This window comes from Lygodium microphyllum, chromosome 2 (genome assembly GCF_053477565.2).
Source record: "Lygodium microphyllum isolate KBCC chromosome 2, Lygodium_microphyllum_v1.1.10, whole genome shotgun sequence".
Classification (NCBI taxonomy): domain Eukaryota; kingdom Viridiplantae; phylum Streptophyta; class Polypodiopsida; order Schizaeales; family Lygodiaceae; genus Lygodium; species Lygodium microphyllum.
This window is the reverse complement of record NC_141136.1, coordinates 77,779,428-77,798,755: the sequence shown is the minus strand read 5'-3', so window position 1 is coordinate 77,798,755 and position 19,328 is coordinate 77,779,428. Positions and strand designations below refer to the sequence as shown.

General features: G+C 41.7%; 1 protein-coding gene across 5 annotated transcripts in view; it reads right to left on the bottom strand.

Moving 5' to 3' along the window:
- LOC148039917 (Insulinase (Peptidase family M16) protein) overlaps positions 1 to 17,620 on the bottom strand; it is a 96,556-nt gene extending 78,936 nt beyond the window's left edge. Inside the window, exons 1-9 of one of the 5 annotated variants that reach the window (XM_087695220.1) lie at positions 17,555 to 17,620; positions 17,422 to 17,473; positions 16,693 to 16,940; positions 1,402 to 1,648; positions 1,187 to 1,312; positions 967 to 1,104; positions 745 to 888; positions 373 to 630; positions 90 to 227 (exon numbers count right to left, since the gene is read on the bottom strand). In XM_087695220.1, the coding sequence (XP_087551346.1) occupies positions 90 to 227; positions 373 to 630; positions 745 to 888; positions 967 to 1,104; positions 1,187 to 1,312; positions 1,402 to 1,648; positions 16,693 to 16,886 (1,245 nt within the window). In that variant the 5' untranslated portion in view covers positions 16,887 to 16,940; positions 17,422 to 17,473; positions 17,555 to 17,620. The other 4 variants (XM_087695201.1, XM_087695210.1, XM_087695229.1 and 1 more) reach the window with 4 other exon arrangements.
- Between the last annotated feature and the right edge of the window lie 1,708 nt (positions 17,621 to 19,328).

Here is a 19,328-nt window from a genome sequence, read left to right as displayed (position 1 = left end):
AGATTAAAAAACACATCTGACTATATCAGTGTTAAGACACAATTCGAAAAACAAAAAAGATGCAAAACAAAGATTTGTCTCAAAGGTACTTGTAAATATTCATCTCGTAAGCTTGTTGACTGCATTTGATCCTTCTCTAAGTAGGCAGACTCAATATCTGCCATCAAAAAAGCACGAACAACTGCAATTTCACGATCTGAGAAACCATGCAGTCGTACTCTGGCAACCTGAAATGCATAATCCAACAAAGACAGAGACCACTTTAAGAGACAAAAAGAGAACAGCTAGGAAAAGCAAAGAAAGGTTGGAAGCTTTACACTTTTGACAAACCTAACGAATATGAGGTATATTCAGAACAATCCTGAAACATACCTCAGTAAGAACAGATTCTAGAGCTTGAAGAGTTCCTCTCTCTTTGCAGCTGGCTGACATAATGTATGCCTTGACTGGATGCACTAAAGTATCTCCTGCTGAAGAGCAGGAGAAGAAAGGGGGATCTTTTTGTCTTGAAATCTTAAAAAATCTTTGGTTCAAAGCATTATGAAACATTCCCTCAACTAACGAAAATCGGTAGTCTTCAATTGTCTTGAACTCAGTAGATGGAATTTTACAGCTTACAACAACTGCTGACTGCAGAAGCAAGGTTGTCAGCTAGAATAAAATAAGCTCTACAACACCCATTTCCAAATTTTAAAAGAACAGCATGCCTAGGCAGTAAGAAGATGAGGATAAAGAATCACCAACCCCTCCTGCTTCAGCTTCTGCAAAACAAGAGAACCTAGGTTCCTCATGTGCTGGGACAGGAAATCGCGGGATGCTCGCAGGGATTTCACCATTTAGATCAGTATATTTATCCTCAAAATGTTTACGTATAAGGTCAACAACACTCTGAAATAAAAGTCACATGTCACCACACCTCTTCTAAAATCAGGAACTATCAAACAATATAATCAAACAGAATGTTACCTGAGTTTCAGCAAAATCACCCACAGCAATTACTGCCATATGCTCTGGTCTATACCATCGATGATAGAAATCTTGCACACGTTTGGCAGAAACTGTTCTTATTACTTTTTCTAGCCCAATAGGTTGTCGATCAGCATACTGCAAAAACAGAAGGTTCATTAAAAAAAAGTCTAGCTTGTCAGAAGCTGTGTTCTAAAGATTTTCATGTGACTGCACATACTCTTGAGCCACTCATCATAAGAGTCCAATGTGCTTCTTGCATCCTTCCTAGTGCATTTCGACCACCTCTGTACTCTTCAAGAACAGCACCTCTCTCTTTTTCCAAATCTTCCTCTGATGCACGGATCTGTACTCAGGACAATCATATTCAGATTTTAAAAGCGAGTCTTCTATAGGCGTAAGCCTCAAATCACTCTCAGTTCCAAGGAAAATGACCTCGGTGCTGAACTCTGCAAGCACAGAAAGGGCTTCAGACAGAAGTTGAGGCTTGTCAATGGGCACAAGGAGCTCATAAATGGTTTCATCGGGTGATGTAGAAGCATTCTGGCATGCACCAAACTCTGCACCAACGCTTTCCAAAAATTTCACAATATCATGGTTGGTATATTTTTTCGTTGCACTAAATGCAAGATGCTCAACGATGTGAGCAACACCGCGTTCTTCTTCTTCCTCCAGTACTGACCTGTGGAAGGAAAAACGGTTCATTCATTCCTTTTGCTATTTGAAAGTGACTTTGAATATTTAGAATGTAAACTATCATACACATGGAAAGAAAAAGTCCATATGTTCCTTTCACTAGTTGAATGTAAATTGGAGATTAAATTGTGAACTTGCAAATGCCATAATAGTCACAACCACATTTATCAGATCATACCTAGCTCTTACTGTACAAATTATTCCTAGGCTAGAAGATAAGACTATTGAGCTAAAAATGCATTATACCTTAATTAGCTCTTAATTACATCCCTAAAACTCAAAATTACCAAACTTTTATTAAAAATAAATGCTATCCTAGAGAATGTTTGTGTCCCATTAGCCAAGCCCTGATTTGGGGGGATATGTCTTCTATAAATAGACAGGCTGCCTACCAGCCTTAATCTCATTTTTGTAATTTGCAAGTGTCACAAGAACGTGAAATTTGTGAAATGCTTTTATCTTGCTAGTAACATTTGATTAATTTAATAATCAAATGTGCAAGGTTATAAAGCACATGTGATGCACATGGCAATTATTTCATGGTTGATGGCCAAGGACCTCGAGGAGTCAATTGATGTCAAATGCAAAAGTTGTGAGAAGTTATGTCAGCTGGCCTTTGGTTGTCGATTGGTGTCAGTTTTAACCCTAGGATAGTTATTTGACGATTAAGTGTGAGTGGTGACACTAGGAACTAGTATTAATTAAATTAATTAATGCAAGTCTAAGGGTCAATTAAGGTCGGGAACCACTCAAGGTTGCAAATGGCCTTGCCAATTTAATTATGGATGGGCACATTTAATTATGGGCATGACACCAATTGACAACCAAAGCCCAGCTAGCATAACTTGTCACAACTTTAGCATTTGACATCCACCAACTCCTTGAGGTCCTTGGCCATCAACCATGAAATAACTGCCATGTGCATCACATGCCCTTTACAACCTTGCACATTTGATTATTAAATTAATCAAATGTTACTAGCCAAGCATTGCTCCACCCCCAGGGATTCCACCTATAACGTTGCACCACCTGCTGTAGCACCAACGATGCACTTGCCTCACCAACACCACCACCTGCTTCCCTATCACTTGCACCATAGTATCCGCACCCAACCAATTACCTACCATGCCCATTGTCCACCTTCAACACCATCAGCTGTGTTGAGCTAAAATATGCAAGACTTGTTGATTAGCCTCTTAAACAGCCCCAAAACACACTAAAAATGCTCTTTTAGAGTAAAACCCTAAAACGGGAAGCGGTTCGAGAGAGTTCAGTGGAAACCCTAAAACAGGGAGCGGTTCGAGAGAGTTTAGTGGAAACCCTAATACACCCTCTGTTGTTGTTAGCGCCCACTCCATCTGCTGTCCAACCATCATCGACTGCAGCCACATTATCTTCAGCCTGTCCATTGCTGTAGGCGACAGCTCTCAGCTAATGGCGACTGCTCCAGATTGTCCTAGACTGCTGTTCAGCCTGCTGTCCATCATCTCCAAGGTCAGCCAGCCTACGTTTTCAGCATTGCAGGCCCTGACACTCTCAGACACTGTTTCAACATGCTGTTTACAGCAGACTGTGCACAGTTTCCAGCCTCCGATCGGTGGTACACTGCTGCATTTACCAGTTTCCAGCCTCCAGACTACTGCATTTTGGTAACCAGCCTAATGCCATTCACTATTCAGCACTCCTACACTTCAACCGGTGGTCACTGACTTGGGATCCGTCTTCGGTGGACGTCACACTCCGACATTGCTCTGCCCTTGAGCACATTGTACACTCTTACATTCATTTACAGCATTCATTTACTTCAAAGTTGTGTTCTCTCTCTCCCTTCTTCTGTTTGTGTTTGAGTTTTGAGTTTTGCGTTTAGGGTTTGAGTTTTGTCCTCTGTGTCTATGTCTGTCTCTTTGTGTTTCTATCGTGGTCGTACACTCTGTGTGTCCTCATTGCAAACCCTAGCAGTTTCCTACAAGATGCTGATGCCTACTGCCTTTGGCCTCCCACTAATGCTCTGTCTACCAACCACTCAACTACGCCATCAACTCCTAACTATTGCACTCCCACACCAACTAAGCCGCCACCAAGTCCCGTACCCTATACACGTTTCTCAAGGTGTTTGAAATTGGGGCTTTTCTGCCTTTGGCCTCCCACTAATGCTCTACCTACCAACCACTCAACTACGCCATCAACTCCTAACTATTGCACTCCCACACCAACTGAGCCGCCACCAAGTCCCGTACCCTATACACGTTTCTCAAGGTGTTTGAAATCAGGGCTTTTCATCTATTTGACCTCCAACCTGCAGATTGACACCCAGCAACTTGACATTGTGCAATTTCATCTCGATTTGAGTAAGAAATTTGGGGCTTTTTGTTCTCAAGGCTCTGAGACACATCATGAGGTGGATTCCAACTGCTGTTCGCTATTGGCACACAACTTGAGGTGGCGTTTCTGCAAAAATTCAAGTTATAAGATATAAATTTCTTCAATTTCTTTGAAATTTTGTGAAGAAATTTGGCCTTTTTGCTCAACAAGCATTCCAAGGCAAGAAACAAGTGGTACATCAGCATTTAATTGCTGTATTGAGTAGAAAATTTAGTAAATTTTGGTGAGACTCAATATTAAGTTGCTGTAAATCGTACTTTTGTGAACACGCATTTTGAGGCACGTGTGGTACAACAACCCATTGCTGTTATTTGCAGGCTGAGTGCTGATTTGTGTAACATTGGGCACAGTTTGGCATTTTTGTGACAATTTGGTACTTAGTATCTTAATTCCATGGGGATTTTTGGTACTTTGAGGAGTACACTCTATACTTCAAATTTTTTTGTCCATTATTGACAGCATAGCACGTCAAAGGCATAATGATCAAAGCAGCATCCTTGGTATCCTTGCTCAAGAGGACAAACTTGATGGCACAAACTACCATTGTGTAGTTTTATGGTCCCCAACCTTCTTGTGATGAAGGACTTGTGGAATATGTCAAAGGTGATTTGCAACAACTAGGAGGTCTTGCACCGTAGACACCTCAGAGTAACGCTGGAGGACAAGTTATTGCTGCTGCTACCCCTCCTCCTCCTACTAAGGATCAGAAGAAGTGGGACTCGAAGGATGCACAAGCACTTTCTTTGATTGCCTTGTCAATGAAAAAGGCAATTATTCCACACGTTCGATCTTGTAGGACCTCAAAATCTGCTTGGATGTACTTGAGTGCAAGTTTGCACTACACAATGAGGTAAGGATATCTTATCTCCATAGAGAGATAGCCAAGGGGATGGGGAACGGTCATCAAATAAGACTGCCCAAGACACAAAAAAGTCAAAGAAAAAGGGAAAATGTCATTATTGCAAGAAACCCAATCACTATATTGATGAATGCAAGAAGAGATTGACCAAAGAAAAGAGTAAGGACTCTAGTTTCACTATCCAAGAGACATCAGCCAACCAGTCTACTCATGGTGATGCTTTAGCCAACTTTGTGGAGGACTATGAATTTCTCACATGCAGTTTTGATTGTTAGATGGCTGATTCAGCATTTAATGCTACTAAAACATAACACACATGGTATTTCGATCATGGGGACTCAAAGCATATCACTTTCAAGAAATGTCAGTTTACCTCTTTGCATTCAGCCCCTACTGCTAGGAAGTGTGTTACATGTGCAAATAGCAATAGTTATGATGTATGTGGCATTAGTAAAATCATTATGACTACTGCAAATGGTTCTCATGCCATGCTTCTAGATATCTTATTTATGCCTGGTATTACAAAGAACTTGTTGTCTATCTTTGCTTTTAATAAGCATGGCTTTCAAGTCATCTTTGAAAATGACAAATGAATTGTCAAAGACAGAGAGATGGATTATGCACTTAGGCTGTCCGCCATCCTATATAAGGATCTTTTTTTGTTGAATACCTAAGATAAACAGTCTCATGATACTCTCGCACCCGCAATGCAAAATAGAGAGCTATGGCATGCCCGTCATGGACATATAAGTTTTGGAAGTTTGATCAAAGGTATCTATCACATGGTAGATGTATTGCCTACAGTGGAGAGTCCATCTCCTTATGCATGCGAGGGATGTATTTTGGACAAAATACACAGGTTTGCTTTCAAAAAGAATGGTGCAATGCATGTTGTCCGAAAAATGCAACTTATTCACTTTGATGTTTATGGTCCCATGAGGACACGTGCACTTGGGGATCATCTTTACTTTGTCATATTTATTGATGACTACTCTCGATATACATGGGTGTATGGGCTGAAGGCAAAATCTAATGTATTCAAGCATTTTAAACATCTTGTTGCAAAGCTTGAGGCTAAAACTAACGTGAAAGTGCAAACACTTTGCATGAATAGAGGGGTTACACACTCATACTCATCCTCACTGATGAGATTACTATCATCATCAAATGATGGCTCTCTAGGTGGCGGCTGTGTAGGCAAGGGGAGGATGTCATCATGAGGCACAAGATGTGAGCTACTAGAGCCCCGCCTTACATGTTTGCAAGCAACTCGAACCACCCCTCCTCAATGATGGAGGGCGTCGAATGACCATGCCCCTACTACCACCTACTCGAACTCCTCGCCCACGAGCACGCTGACTACGAGTGTCATAAGTATCTGCTGCTATAAGCTCTCTATAGAGCTCTACAAAAATCATCCCCTCCTCCTCGTTCACCTCCTGATGTATGCTCGAAAGAGTGTCGCCCGTCAACTTGAATGCATCAACATTCACCTATACAATGTAGTGATGCACATAAGATTGATCATTGTAAATGCTAAAGTCTAAATTGTAAAGTATAAACTTCAATGTTCAAAGTTTAAAACAACAAATTTTTAATGTTATGGTTAAGTGTTTAAACTTTATCTGCTTCGGACTACCCATACTCATCATAGCCCTCATCATGCGTAAGTTAGTGTGGGCCAAATAGACTAGCCACTCTAACTATTGTATGCTAAGCCGAGCGCAAATCTTTGTGTGAATGAGAGAATAGATACTCTAGTTTCTCTCACATGCACCCGAAGAGCAATCCTAGGCAAGGACCCTCATGGCTAAGGAATGAAGGGTCTCCAATGCATATCCAAAGTTTTGCCACCAAAATAAAGGCTTCACAAGTGACTCTCTACTCCAACAAGTAGAAGCAACAAAAGCCATATGCCCTCTCTGATCTAAATAGCATCCTAGCTCCTCCAGCACTGCATTGTGGTCATCCACAGGGACCACACGAGTCAAATAAGCAAGCTGGTCTGAATAGAACTCTCTATCATCCATAACCGCCAGGGACTTGTAGGCCGGATGTACCAATGCGGCAAAACCATGGATGGGCTTATGCATCCATGCCCATCTCCTCTCTGCTATCTCTAAAACATGTGCACACTATGTCTCTGTAATCACTATACAAGCACGTGCCTCCACCAATGCTGCTCTAAAGAAGTGAACGAGAGGACCCATGGTAAACCCCTCGCAATCACTCATACGTAACACCCTATAAAAGGGAGTCATGACAATGACAATAGCACAGACTTTTTGCCAAAACTGCTCATTAAGGCACAAGCATTGCATGGCTTTGGCCTCCTCTGTCTCATGCTCATCAGATCTCATTCCATAGAGTGGACACCACTGTCTACTGCAAGGGGGACCGCACCTCATAAAGACGCTTCAGCAATAACCACATGTAAGCAAAGCGAGTTGAAGAAGGCTTCTTCAACTCCACTATGCTATGTTCACGATACATCGCAAGCACGTTTACCTTTACCGTGAAGAATGTGACAACTAATGTAGCTTTGCAGACCACCCTCTTCACCCACTTAAGCTTCTTAATGTCCTCCATGAGTAAGTCCAAACAATGACTTACACATGGAGTCTACACAATCATAGGAAACTCGGCCTCAAGCAAATGGCCCATGTACCAACAATTCGATGCATTGTCGGTAACAACTTGCACCATATTTGAGGGGCCCATCTACAACCACAGTTTACAAATTACAAGTATACTAGCAATACTTGAAGATTAGAGAGAGAAAGAGAGAGTTAAGCCTTTCAACTTTTAACTTTCAAGATTTAAGAATGAAGCGAGATGGGGGTTGGGGGCCTTGCGGCCCAAGGGGAAAGACAAAATCGAGATAAATACTAGAGAGAAATTAGAATAGGGAGATATATAGTTATGTATAAATCAATTATCATAATGAAAGAAAGTGAAACAAATTTAAAAGGCAATGTATACCTCAATGATAGCTTGTCGAATGTGGCGGTAGATGAATGCGCCCGTCGTTTTCCTTCCCCTCTTACCGGTATCTACGACCCGCAAAAAGTAAGTGCCGAGTGGACATGAGATGGGTATATTGATGATGCCCCATTTCTTACAATCACTCCATCCATTGGTGAGAATGGAGCAACCATTTTTTATCCATGTGGCCCAAATAGAATCAAGGCTCTATCAATCCTCTCCTCTTCATCAATCTTTTTCGTCCTCATGTCGTATGTGACACCGGTCCATCCTTCACATAGACCCACATTGGCAATGGCTTTTACCATCTTCAATTGCTCTTGCTTTAGGACATTAAATGCAAGATTGCACTTAATCACTGTGCGTGCAATTTCAATGTCTACAAGTTGTTGCCTTTCTCTAAGAAAGGCAACCGATCCACGCACATGGCATATGATTAGGAGCTTGAGAGAGAGAGAGGATTGTCTCTCTAGCACCGCATGAGCCTCCACTCTTTGTCTTTTACCGGAGCCAAATGCGGATGTGGAGCCTCCACTACCAATGGTAGAGGCCTCTCCCACATCGGTTGAAGATACGTCCACATTTAATACTTCCTTGTTGGTAGGCATAAGAGTTGGTGCCGATAAGCCACTTCCTCCTCTTGTGGATTCCCCTCTCATCTTGGCGAGAATCTCCTCTGCGATGTTTTGAGGGATCTCCTTGGATGGAGTAACTTGCCTCCCCGTCTTGGAAAGATGTTAGAGAAGCTGAGTTACACCACTTGTATAGCGCTTCGCAAAAATACTTACATGTCCAATGGTGGGAGTTGGACTGCTTAGTGTCCCTCTCCACATGGATCGCATGTAAATTGACGGCCTCGTGCTTCTCACGAGTCATGGTGCCGATGACGGAAAAAGAGGCCCGAAAAAGAGAGAGAGAGAGAAAGAGAAAGAGAGATGCTTGAGTCTCAACTCATGAAACTTGAGTCTTGAAAGTTGAAAGGGAGGGAGACTCAAGAGACCTGAGGGTTGGGGTAAAGTTGAAAGAGTAAGAGTGAGAGAGGGGATGGAAGATGAGAATGGCAAATGCTTTGATAGGATGTGGAACAGAGGGGATGGGAGATGAGATTTGAGAATGGCAAATGCTTCGATAGGGTGCCGGAAAGAGGGAATGGGAGATGAGATTCGAGAATGACAAATCACAAGTCCATTCAAGAATCAAGATCCAAGAGAGAAATATGAGAATGGTAAGTGCTTGTTGAATAGGTGTGGAAGCATGGAGGAGAGAAGAACCTTTTGTAGACGAGAGAAGAGTCAAAGTTTAAACAGTCAAAGAGGGGTCAACGGTCAAAGAGAGGGCATGCGCAAATGTAAAGGTGACAGCTTGCATAGTTATGTAGTTTGTATCTGTTAATGAGAGTGAGGTCTTAGCTCATTACATACTCTGACACCGGCCCCTTGTACATACTCTATCAAGATTCCCTCTCTTTTTTTTTGTAATAGGTAGTTGTATTAATCACGATTACATCATTGGAGGATGCAAGATGACTCTAGGCCATCGTGCATAAACTCGACTCTCTTTTACAAGCAACATGTGAAAGGAACACCAAGGAGTACAAAATCAGGTTAGGTTCACTAAAGAGACTGCCCATTTGGAAAGAATTGGCAACCAATCTATCCTCGGCCGGGTGCCATTGTACCTTGCAAAGCACCATTTTCCAAGAATATACCAAGTGAGTGAGAAGTACCAAAGCAAATGTAAAGAGCTGAACATTTAATGATGGCCGACCAGCCTATTTATTGTCAGTCTCTCCTCCTCATTCATTCATCATCTACTAGGTTCTTGTGGAGAGAGGAGCCAGTGCAAATGCCTTCACAGCTAGTGACTCACATTGGTTCTGTACTATCTCATGTCTTGGTATATGGATTCCATTTCCCGAGCATTTTGAGTTCTATTCTTTTGCAGTGTTCTTCTCTTCTCTCTTATCTTTCTCTTCTGTCTTGCATTCAGCAGTTTATTTCAGCATATGTGTACTCTTCCATTGCTGCATCCACTTCTGACATGGTATCAAATTGCAAGATATAGGTTCCCACTGCTGTTTTCTTTTTCTACTGATTACAGGTCCAATTTCTCTCTTTTGATCAAGCCATCTGCTGCTGCTTGATTCCAGCCAATTGTCATCCACTCCAGCCTGCATCTTGTGCCCAGCACCCTGCATTTTCAGACTGAAAAAGCTGTCAGTCCTATAATCATTAGTTGCTGCAATGATTGCTCAAACAGCGTGCGTTTTTGGTTTTCTGAACTTAACTGTGGTCAGATGACTGTTTCTACATGCCCTTTTTTGCTGTTTCTGGCAGTTTTTGACTGAGTTTTCATCATTTTGCAATAGTCACCCTTCTTTTCTAACCAGATTTTTGGTTACACTGCATGTGAACTCTCACTTTATGAATTCTTTGGTATTGGTTTGGCTGTATTCTCTCTCTACATACTTTCTATTCTCTATCTTCTCTTCCTATCCTCTCCAAATGGCTCCTCCATGCACTTCTATTGATGATAAGTTACATAGACTTGACTATCTAACATGGAGTGTTGTTATCCGTCTTCAACATCCTTTTCCACTTCCCGAAAATTTTGCTGAGGGCAACCATGAGAAAGCTATGATTACATGGGATACAGATGATGCTCGTGCCTATTCTGCTATTCAATGTATTTCTAAAGAGGTTCTACCAGTGGTTACCTCCTGCAAGACATCTCCCGAAGTATGGTCAAAGGTTCATTATGGAAGCTTCAACACAGGTGAAGTTTGAGCCTAAGGATGACATTCAGTCATTTTTGCTCCGTGTTACATAGGTACAAGACCAACTTCAACACATACAGTCTACCCTTCCAAAGGCACATCTCGTGGGAATAGTACTCTACAAGCTCCCCCCAAAGTTTGATGGAGTAGCCAATGCTTTTAGGGCACAGACATCATCTATACCTGCGGGCTTCACACATATGTCCTCAATGCTGCTTGGGCATGAGGAATATTTGCCTTTACAAGGAAGGCTTCCGTCTCATTATGGAGGATCAGGTGAGGCTTTTACAGCTTTAGAGAGGGGTGATAGGAAAAAGTCATCGAAGACCCAAAGTTATCACTGTGGTAAGAAGGGATACTTGTGGAAGGATTGCAAGGACTTCACAACCTCACGGAAGAAGAAGAAGGAGAAGACAAAGCAAAGAGGAAGGGCTTGACAACCCCTTCCTCTATTACTTTCTAGTACATGTGATGCAAACATCCCTCACAACTCTCTAGTGCCATGAGAGGGAGTGTGAGAGGGTGGTGATATGGGGCAGCCTAGCCTCATCTATTCAAGTATACAAGTGCACAAGTTCCAAAGAGGGACGTCCCTGATGCATTGACTGAAGTCTAGCAAGTTCAAATCTTGGAGCTGGGATTGACATCCAGGTTCATGATGAGCTAGTACTTTGCAAAAGAGTGGGATTGGCTCTTAGTTTGAGCTCAAATGAGGGGACACTTTGGCAATCTGGTCACAGGCGGGGAATTCATAGTCACATATGTTCAAAGTCATTGCTGACAAGATGGTCTTATATGCTACTACGTGACATTATTGACAGGCATTGAGAGCTGCAATGATTCTTCTCTGTTTTCAAGAGCTGGTATGATTAACATCGGCATTAGATTCTCTCTGAGGCATCTTGGTGGTGGGTTGGCCACCCACTACTTGGCTATCCATGGTTCTTTTCACGTTTCTTGTTGTATGGACTTTGATGGGTTATCATAATTATCACGTTGCATTGTATCAAATCACCCATAATCAAAGAGAGAGTGTTAGCAAATATGTTAGTTCATGGCTGAGTCTGTGCATGTGATTCAAGAGGCTAGGCACCTTGATACTTTAGGCATTTTATTTAGCCTTTTCTTTATGTGTTTAATGGCATTTTATGCCAATCTAGCCCACATTTATGGCCAATATTTGACCTATTTATTGTCAATCTCTCCTCCTCATCATTCATACATCATCTAACAGGTTCTTGTAGAGAGAGGATCCTGTGCCAATGCCTTCACGGCCAATAATTCACATTGGCTCTATACTATCTCGTCTTTATATATGGATTCCATTTCCGGAGCATTCTAAGTTCTCTTCTTTTGCAATGTTCTTTTGTTCTCTCTTTCCCTTCTCTTCTATCTTGCGTTTAGCACTTTATTTCAGCATACATATACACTTCCATTGCTACACCCACTTCTGACACTCTTGTTGTGTATATTGCACATAATCAATGGCTTTTGGTTATTGAGAATATTATTCAAAATGTTCCTACCCTTAATGAAGCCATATTGATGTGGATGCACCAAACCAAGTAGCTGCTCATGAAGACAATTTGCCAATACCTTTGCAAAGATTTATACATGGTGCCTAGCCCTGCACTAAAATAGATAACCCTACAAAAGAGATCAAAATCTACAAGCACAAAGGTCAGTAATGAGATGCTCCAAAAAGCAAAACTAAAAATAAAGGAAAGCAAAGCTAATTGTAATGCAGTGAGTATGTAAGTATGCAGCAAAAGTCTAAAAAGAGAAAGGCCTTATAAGTGTGTGGCCACCATCGCGTACAATAAGGCAGGGAAGGGGTCCCAAAAGGTGCAATGCATGCCCTAAGAATGGATGCGTAAAGTGCAATAGGTGAGTCACTAGAAGATCAATCAGCTAATCCTTCAGGAGTAGCAAAGGATATAGGATGTTGAGGCTGTCCACCTGCCACATATCCAGTAGCCGATAGGGTGGATGGAGCAGATGGGACAGCATCGGTAGATGCAGCCCACTGGACTGGCCAACCAAAGTGGAGGTAATCGCAACAATCTGTTGTAGTTTTCCAGGAGGAAGACCTTGGGCCTTGATACAGCACTCCTCGTCCACATGGCCCGATCTCTAAGAGTGTGTGCAAAACCTATTTTGCTTAGCAATTTGCTGCCAAAGGGGTCATGATTCTTTGGTTCTATAGGAGAAAGTGGTGTCACCCTTGTTTTGGTTGGCCTTCACTTCTTGTGAGTTCTTACCGTTGTTGATTTTTCCTTCCAAAGAAGAGGCAACCAACCCTCACTCCTCTGAATGGATGGGTGTGGAGAACTTGTGGACTTGATCTATAGCCTAGAGTAACGCAAGAATTGTTACTCAAACTCATAGGTCGGCAATCTAGGTAGTGAGATAATGTGTTGGATAAAATGGAAGTATTTGTCAGGTAACTCGTTCAAGAAGAATGTGACTTGACCATCGTCTGACTTCAAAAGCCAGTAGTGGCAAACTCGGTGAGTAACCGCCCATATTCAGTCAACTTGGCTTTCTAATTATCCCCTTTATTAATGGAAAACTCTTGAAGCTCAAAATCGAGATTAATACGTTGAGTGCAATATCAAGATAATAGCAGTCAATGAGACAACTCCAACACTCAGATGCGAGGGGAAAATGCTATAATTGAGAGTGAAACTCAAGAAGCAACCCTTGCATTAACTCAACATTGGTTGTGGCATTGCAGGCTCTCCATTAACAAATATGATCAGGGTGAGCTAATCAAGGGTCCCGACATAGGCTTGCTACCAACGATGAGGTCCCAAAGTCCTTGAGGTTCAAGCACTTGTTGCATGAAGTTCCTTGGAAAGCCAAAAGTTGAATTAGCAACGTTAAGATTAAGAGTTTCAGGTTAATCCAGTCAGCTAGCCTCACATGTTTGGTTAGTCCTTTCATTAGCCCCAATATTCATCTTAATGAGAATAAGAAACGGTTTAGTTAGTCCTTTTATTAGCTTTTCAATTACATTTAAATTGTTTTTTTGAGTTAAGAGAAAAGGGCAAGAACTAAATGATTATTAGAAACAGACCCATACAGCCTCATAGGTTTGGTTAGCCCCAGCAATACATAGCCCCAATGTTCATCTTAATGAGAATAAGAAATGATTTGGTTAGTCCCTGCATACGAGAAGTGTGCACAGTGGATCCAAATGTAGGCAAGGGTGGAGTGGGTATGGACATGGTAACTGCATGAGGAGCCCAATGTGGAGGGATAGGGATACTTGTGTCACAAAGGTAGTGTGGGGGGATGTGAGTGGCTTGGGGTAGTGAGGGGGATACACACCATAGTTGTCCCAAAGAGGAAGGATGTGGTAAAGTGGGGGTATGTGAAAGGTAGGCATTCCCCCTAACGATGCACCAAGAGGTGGAGTGAATGGAGGGTAGGTAGATGGTGGTACAGAGAATGAGAAAGTGCTAGGGGTATAGATGGAAGATCCAATCCCTAGTGTGCTTTGAGCAAAAGTAGAGTGTAATCCAAGATTTTGGAAGGAAGATATTGGTAGATCGAAATGTGAAGAAGATAGTGGTGGAATGGGAGGGAGTTGAGAAGTGTGGTTTACTTGCTCAAATGAAACAAATGGTAAATGTATAGCTAATGAGGGGTATCTACTTTGAGAGCCTCACTATTAAAGTTAGCATATTGAAAATCATCCGGATCTTACACAACAAAAGAAGAAACAGGAGAGGGCTTTAGCTCGTACAACTCAAAAAGGTTGTACAAACCTAACATAAGGCTTGGCTGAGATAAACGAGATGGATCACCAAATGCGCCGAATAGTGGTCCCTCCAAGATTAGAGAGGTGGTCACTCTCACCAATTGGTCCAAACAAAGTAGTAGCACTCGTTGGAGGAGTGTAAACCTTGATCAACAATTCGAGATCCGAATCCACCTATTCTTTCTCTTCCCCATCTCGAATTTGCTGATCAGGGTTATCCACATCTCTACCACAAGACACCTGCATCTCACCTTGGTTGAGCCCAAATCTGCATTTCAAACTATAGAGACACCGCAACCTACTCTTTCTTTTTCATTGTTACCAATGTTTGGGCACTTGACTGCGCGTCTACCTATCTATGGTACCTACACCTATCTGTACAAAAGCGTATCTGTATAAACTATATACCTACTTGTCAAAGTAACTGCGAGGCTTATTCTGCACAGTGATAGAAAGGCTATTAGACTACATGTCTATGTGAGAGTTTTGACAGTTGACTATACGTCCACATGCCAAGCCTATATCCAAGTCGCAACAGCCTACAGGGCCATGACTGCCTACAAGGTGACTCAGCAATATCTTTGTCCAAGTGAATCTCGTTCCGAAGGATTGTCCACCAAGGTAAGCTAGGCTACACAAGGTATAGACTATAGTACTCTCTCTCTCTCTCTCTCTCTCTCTCTCTCTCTCTCTCTCTCTCTCTCTCTCTCTCTCTCTCTCTCTCTCTCTCTCTCTCTCTCTCTCTAGCTAGCTCACTACATGCTACTATTACGAATGCTAGCTCTAGAGCTAGCTCACTACATGCTACTATTACGAATGCTAACACTATAGCAACATCACCACTCCATCCATGTGTCAAAAAGTCACAATAGACCAAGTAGCCACACTCTGTAGAGCATAGTGCCCACCAACCCATCGCCATGCCCGACATCCTTACTCCAACAAATTTGAGCCATTATCCCTTGCCATCAGAGACGAGTACTTTCCCTTAGTGGACTGGATGACTTGGACCACCCCATGGCAAATAGTTCTTCCTCGAAGATATATTGTTCCTAGAGAGTCTAATTGATCAAGGTGAGATCCTACAAGTAAGATTAAGGATCATGGAGAGAGCATTTTGTACATGACGATAGTTTATACTTGCAATAGTCATAGTTAGTCATTTTCAATTTCATTGTTGTCCTCCAATCGAGATGACATGGTCAAATGTACTCGTTTCTTTGACTCATAGATCATTTTGGCTTTTTGGAGATGTAAATATTTCTTTCTTTCTTGGTGTGTGTATGTGTGTGGGTGCATGTGTATTCATCTCTTTCATTGCACTCTTACAAAAGATGGGTTGGGAGAGATTCCAAGAGCTCCAACATGTGATTTCCATTACCATCACTTAATGTTTATTATACATATGCCCATTTCCACTACCATGTACCTTATCAGCACCCCAAACCCCCTCACCCCCCAAGATCCTTAACTCATTCATGCTCTTCTCACGCTAGCATGATGAGGGGGGCTATTGAGATGACATGGCCTAGGACCCCACAAGCTCAACACCTACAAGACAATCGTGATTGGTCATACACTACCCGAGATTTTTGCTTCTATTCCTGAGCATGAGCTGAGAAGATGGGCCATGAGCCATGGGCACAAAGCATTTGGACAAGCTAGCTTCAAACAAGGATACTTGACAATGCCACAAAGGTGAGGAACTTCTATGGTCTCCTTTTCCTCTTGTGTCTACTCCATAGACTCTAAGACTAAGCCTTGCCATTAGCTCTAAAAGTCAAGAACTTTGGGAAGCCACTCACCCCACCAACTTTGTCTTCATATCCATTCATCAATGTGTAGTTTATTAGCACCGAACTTAAGATGATATGACCTTTGTGTGAGTTTCAGTTCAGTTATGATCCTCCTGCAGTTTCTGAGGGGAGAAAGTCTTTTTACTTTTTGACACCAAACCCCTATTTGCAAGGTTTGTGCAGCACTCTCAAGAAAAGCAAGTCTTTTCAGTACCAAAACCAATTTGCAAAATTCCTAAAACACAATCTGGGACCGGAACAATTGGTTTTAAGGCCACCACCAACTAAAAAACTATCAAAGGCCACTATTGATACTTACATTTAAAAGAATATGTTCAGATTTCCCTTCACTAGCAGACACTTAAGCTTTTAGCAAAACAATGAGCATACGATACCAATGGACTGGAAATAACTAGTACTGATTAAACAAGGTTCATTATACTAAAAGGTAAATCAACACACATACCCAACTCTGACCCCAAGAGCTAGAGCAGCACGATGGCGAGGCTTCGGGTTGCAACGAACGTAGTAGTGGATACCATTCTTCAGGACTCCGTAGTCAACACCCACAGGATCTTCAGGAAGCAGGTCTTGAGGGTGGATCTGGAGTAATTTAAGGGATTTGAATCCCTGAGCTGGCTGGGGAGGCAAAAGTTCCATGTTTCTGGCCTTTTATGATTTCAAGCTTCAATTTGCCACCTGTTGCTTTAGTCACTGTTCATCAGGGAAAAGAAAATGAGGTGCTATGTCTATAATTTCAGGTCAGCCTAGCTATACATTTCTGACAAACATAGGAAAATGTCTACGACCACTGAAATGTTTACTCCCAAACTGAAGCTTAAGCGCTTTTCGTACGGAGTATTACCAAGAGGACAACCTGAGAAAGCATGTCAGCCTAGTCCACTGAAGCTTAAGTGCTGTCAGAGAGCACTGCAATCAAGGCCCTGAAGGAACAAGCGGAGTGCTGCAATTGAAGCAAAAACCCTGGAATGTCCTCTGGATTGTCCGTCTCCCTTTCAACGTTTTTGCCTTACAAAAGCAATCTGCGTATCTTTCTTTTCTATGGTAATTATTATCGGATATGTTTGGTATCTCAGATACCTTACAGTTGCTCGTCACAGTATCCGTAATATCTATGACGCTTATTATCAGATATTCTTTTGGTATCCTGAGTCCATGGCAGTAGAGCACTTACAAGACAGCAGCTGGAATGGACATGGACATTTATTTCCTCCCCTCCATCTTTGCTGCAGCGAAGAATTGCGAGTAAAGACATGCAAAGACTTTATGCAGACTCACTATACGCAATTAAAGAAGCGTATAATTACCATTCATAATTTTCTTGAACTTAGGGTGAAAGGGCATGTATACTCCTGTGACATCCACTATCATTCACATCTCTCGTATGATGGACACTCATAAAATCTATATTCTATATCCTATACTATGTTACGATTGGAGGATCTCCTAAACCTACCCCCGATCCTATATGGCCCATGGAGAGTGATTCCCAAGCTTCAAATTCATTAAAAAAGCAATTTACAACTTTTTGATAAAGATCAAATACGGTCGTTAGAGCCATGCCATGCCCAAGTTTATCAACTTGTGTGCTATGAGGACTTCAAGTCTGCACAATGACATGCAAGTCCAAGTCATAGAGATAATGTAAAAAGGATGAGAGAGAACACATAAACGAGGATAAAGAAGGTCTCATGGACCAATCTACAATTGACAACTATTGTATACTCTAGCAAATCCATGGAGTATGCTCATTTTTTAGAGGGTACATCATTGACTCTCAAAGTGCTAACACACAGGTTGTGGTAGTTAAAAGTGTGCTAGCCACACATGTTGTAACCTCTACTCCATGGACTTGTGCAAGTAGGATTTATCTACATGTGGCCTGGCTCTTAGCCTTTCGAGACCTCTCTCTCTCTCTCTCTCTCTCTCTCTCTCTCTCTCTCTCTCTCTCCAAAAGAGATCAAACCTAGCAACACGAAATGAGCATCTACCCTCATTGTCTTGTTATCTTATGGATGTGACCATGGTGCTTGTTAAGATGAAGTCCAGTTTGGAGGATGTTATTATGCAAGCGAGTGAACTTTGGTGTAAAACATCGAGGTTCAAAGGTAATGAGCTTCCAATATTATTTGCAATCTTGCTTGGGGAGGGGGATCACTCACAAATATGTTAAGTGTATAATGTGGATTTAGTAGATGGGATTCTTAAAAACCCTTTTCAATACAAATTTTACTATAGAAGGATAAGTGTTTACAAGTTGGATAGAGAAAGGGTATGTTTTCTTCATGAAAAAATCACAAATGTGGGGTCTTTTAATTAGGCCTTGAATGAACATGTTAATAAGGGTTTGCATAGGCTAAAACTCTTAAGTTTGTAATGTGAATGACCAAACAACCTACATATGTAGCTTCTTTCTTGTGTGCATATTGCATCTAATAATATTGCAATTAGCATATTTGGCTATACCAATGAGTGCAAAGGCAACAAGCACGATGTTATTCAAGGATATGCAAAGTTGAGATCAACATGGTACTATTCAAGGGGCCTACTCATATTGATGTAGATGAGCCATTGCTTCCACATCAAACAGTCATGAATGTGAATGTTGAGAGACTAGATGCTGAACATGTTGAGTTTCCTAGATTGCCAATAATTCATCATTGAATAGTTGGTACAACACAAATACTTTTTGAATACGATTGTGTTGTTAAACAATGTAAACACTAGCACCATATAGGCCTAAATGGCATATTGTTAGAACTGTGACACCACCAGGGTCCCTATTAGATCATTGACAAAACCATCCCACCAAAAGCAACACAATCATTAGCATCCTTTCCAATAGCTGTTCAATGTGGCTTTATTGCCAACCAACATCCACGATCTATCCGTGATGATCAAATTCACCCACATTAACTATCAATGCTATTGGGAGCATTAGACTGTGCTCAAGAGACTAGACCAGATGCAAGATTTGTTACAAGAATTCTGATTTCGAGATAATTCCATGTAGGGGCACAAGGTACAATGATAACAACATACAAAAAATCCCACAATCCAAGAACGTATGTATGGATACAA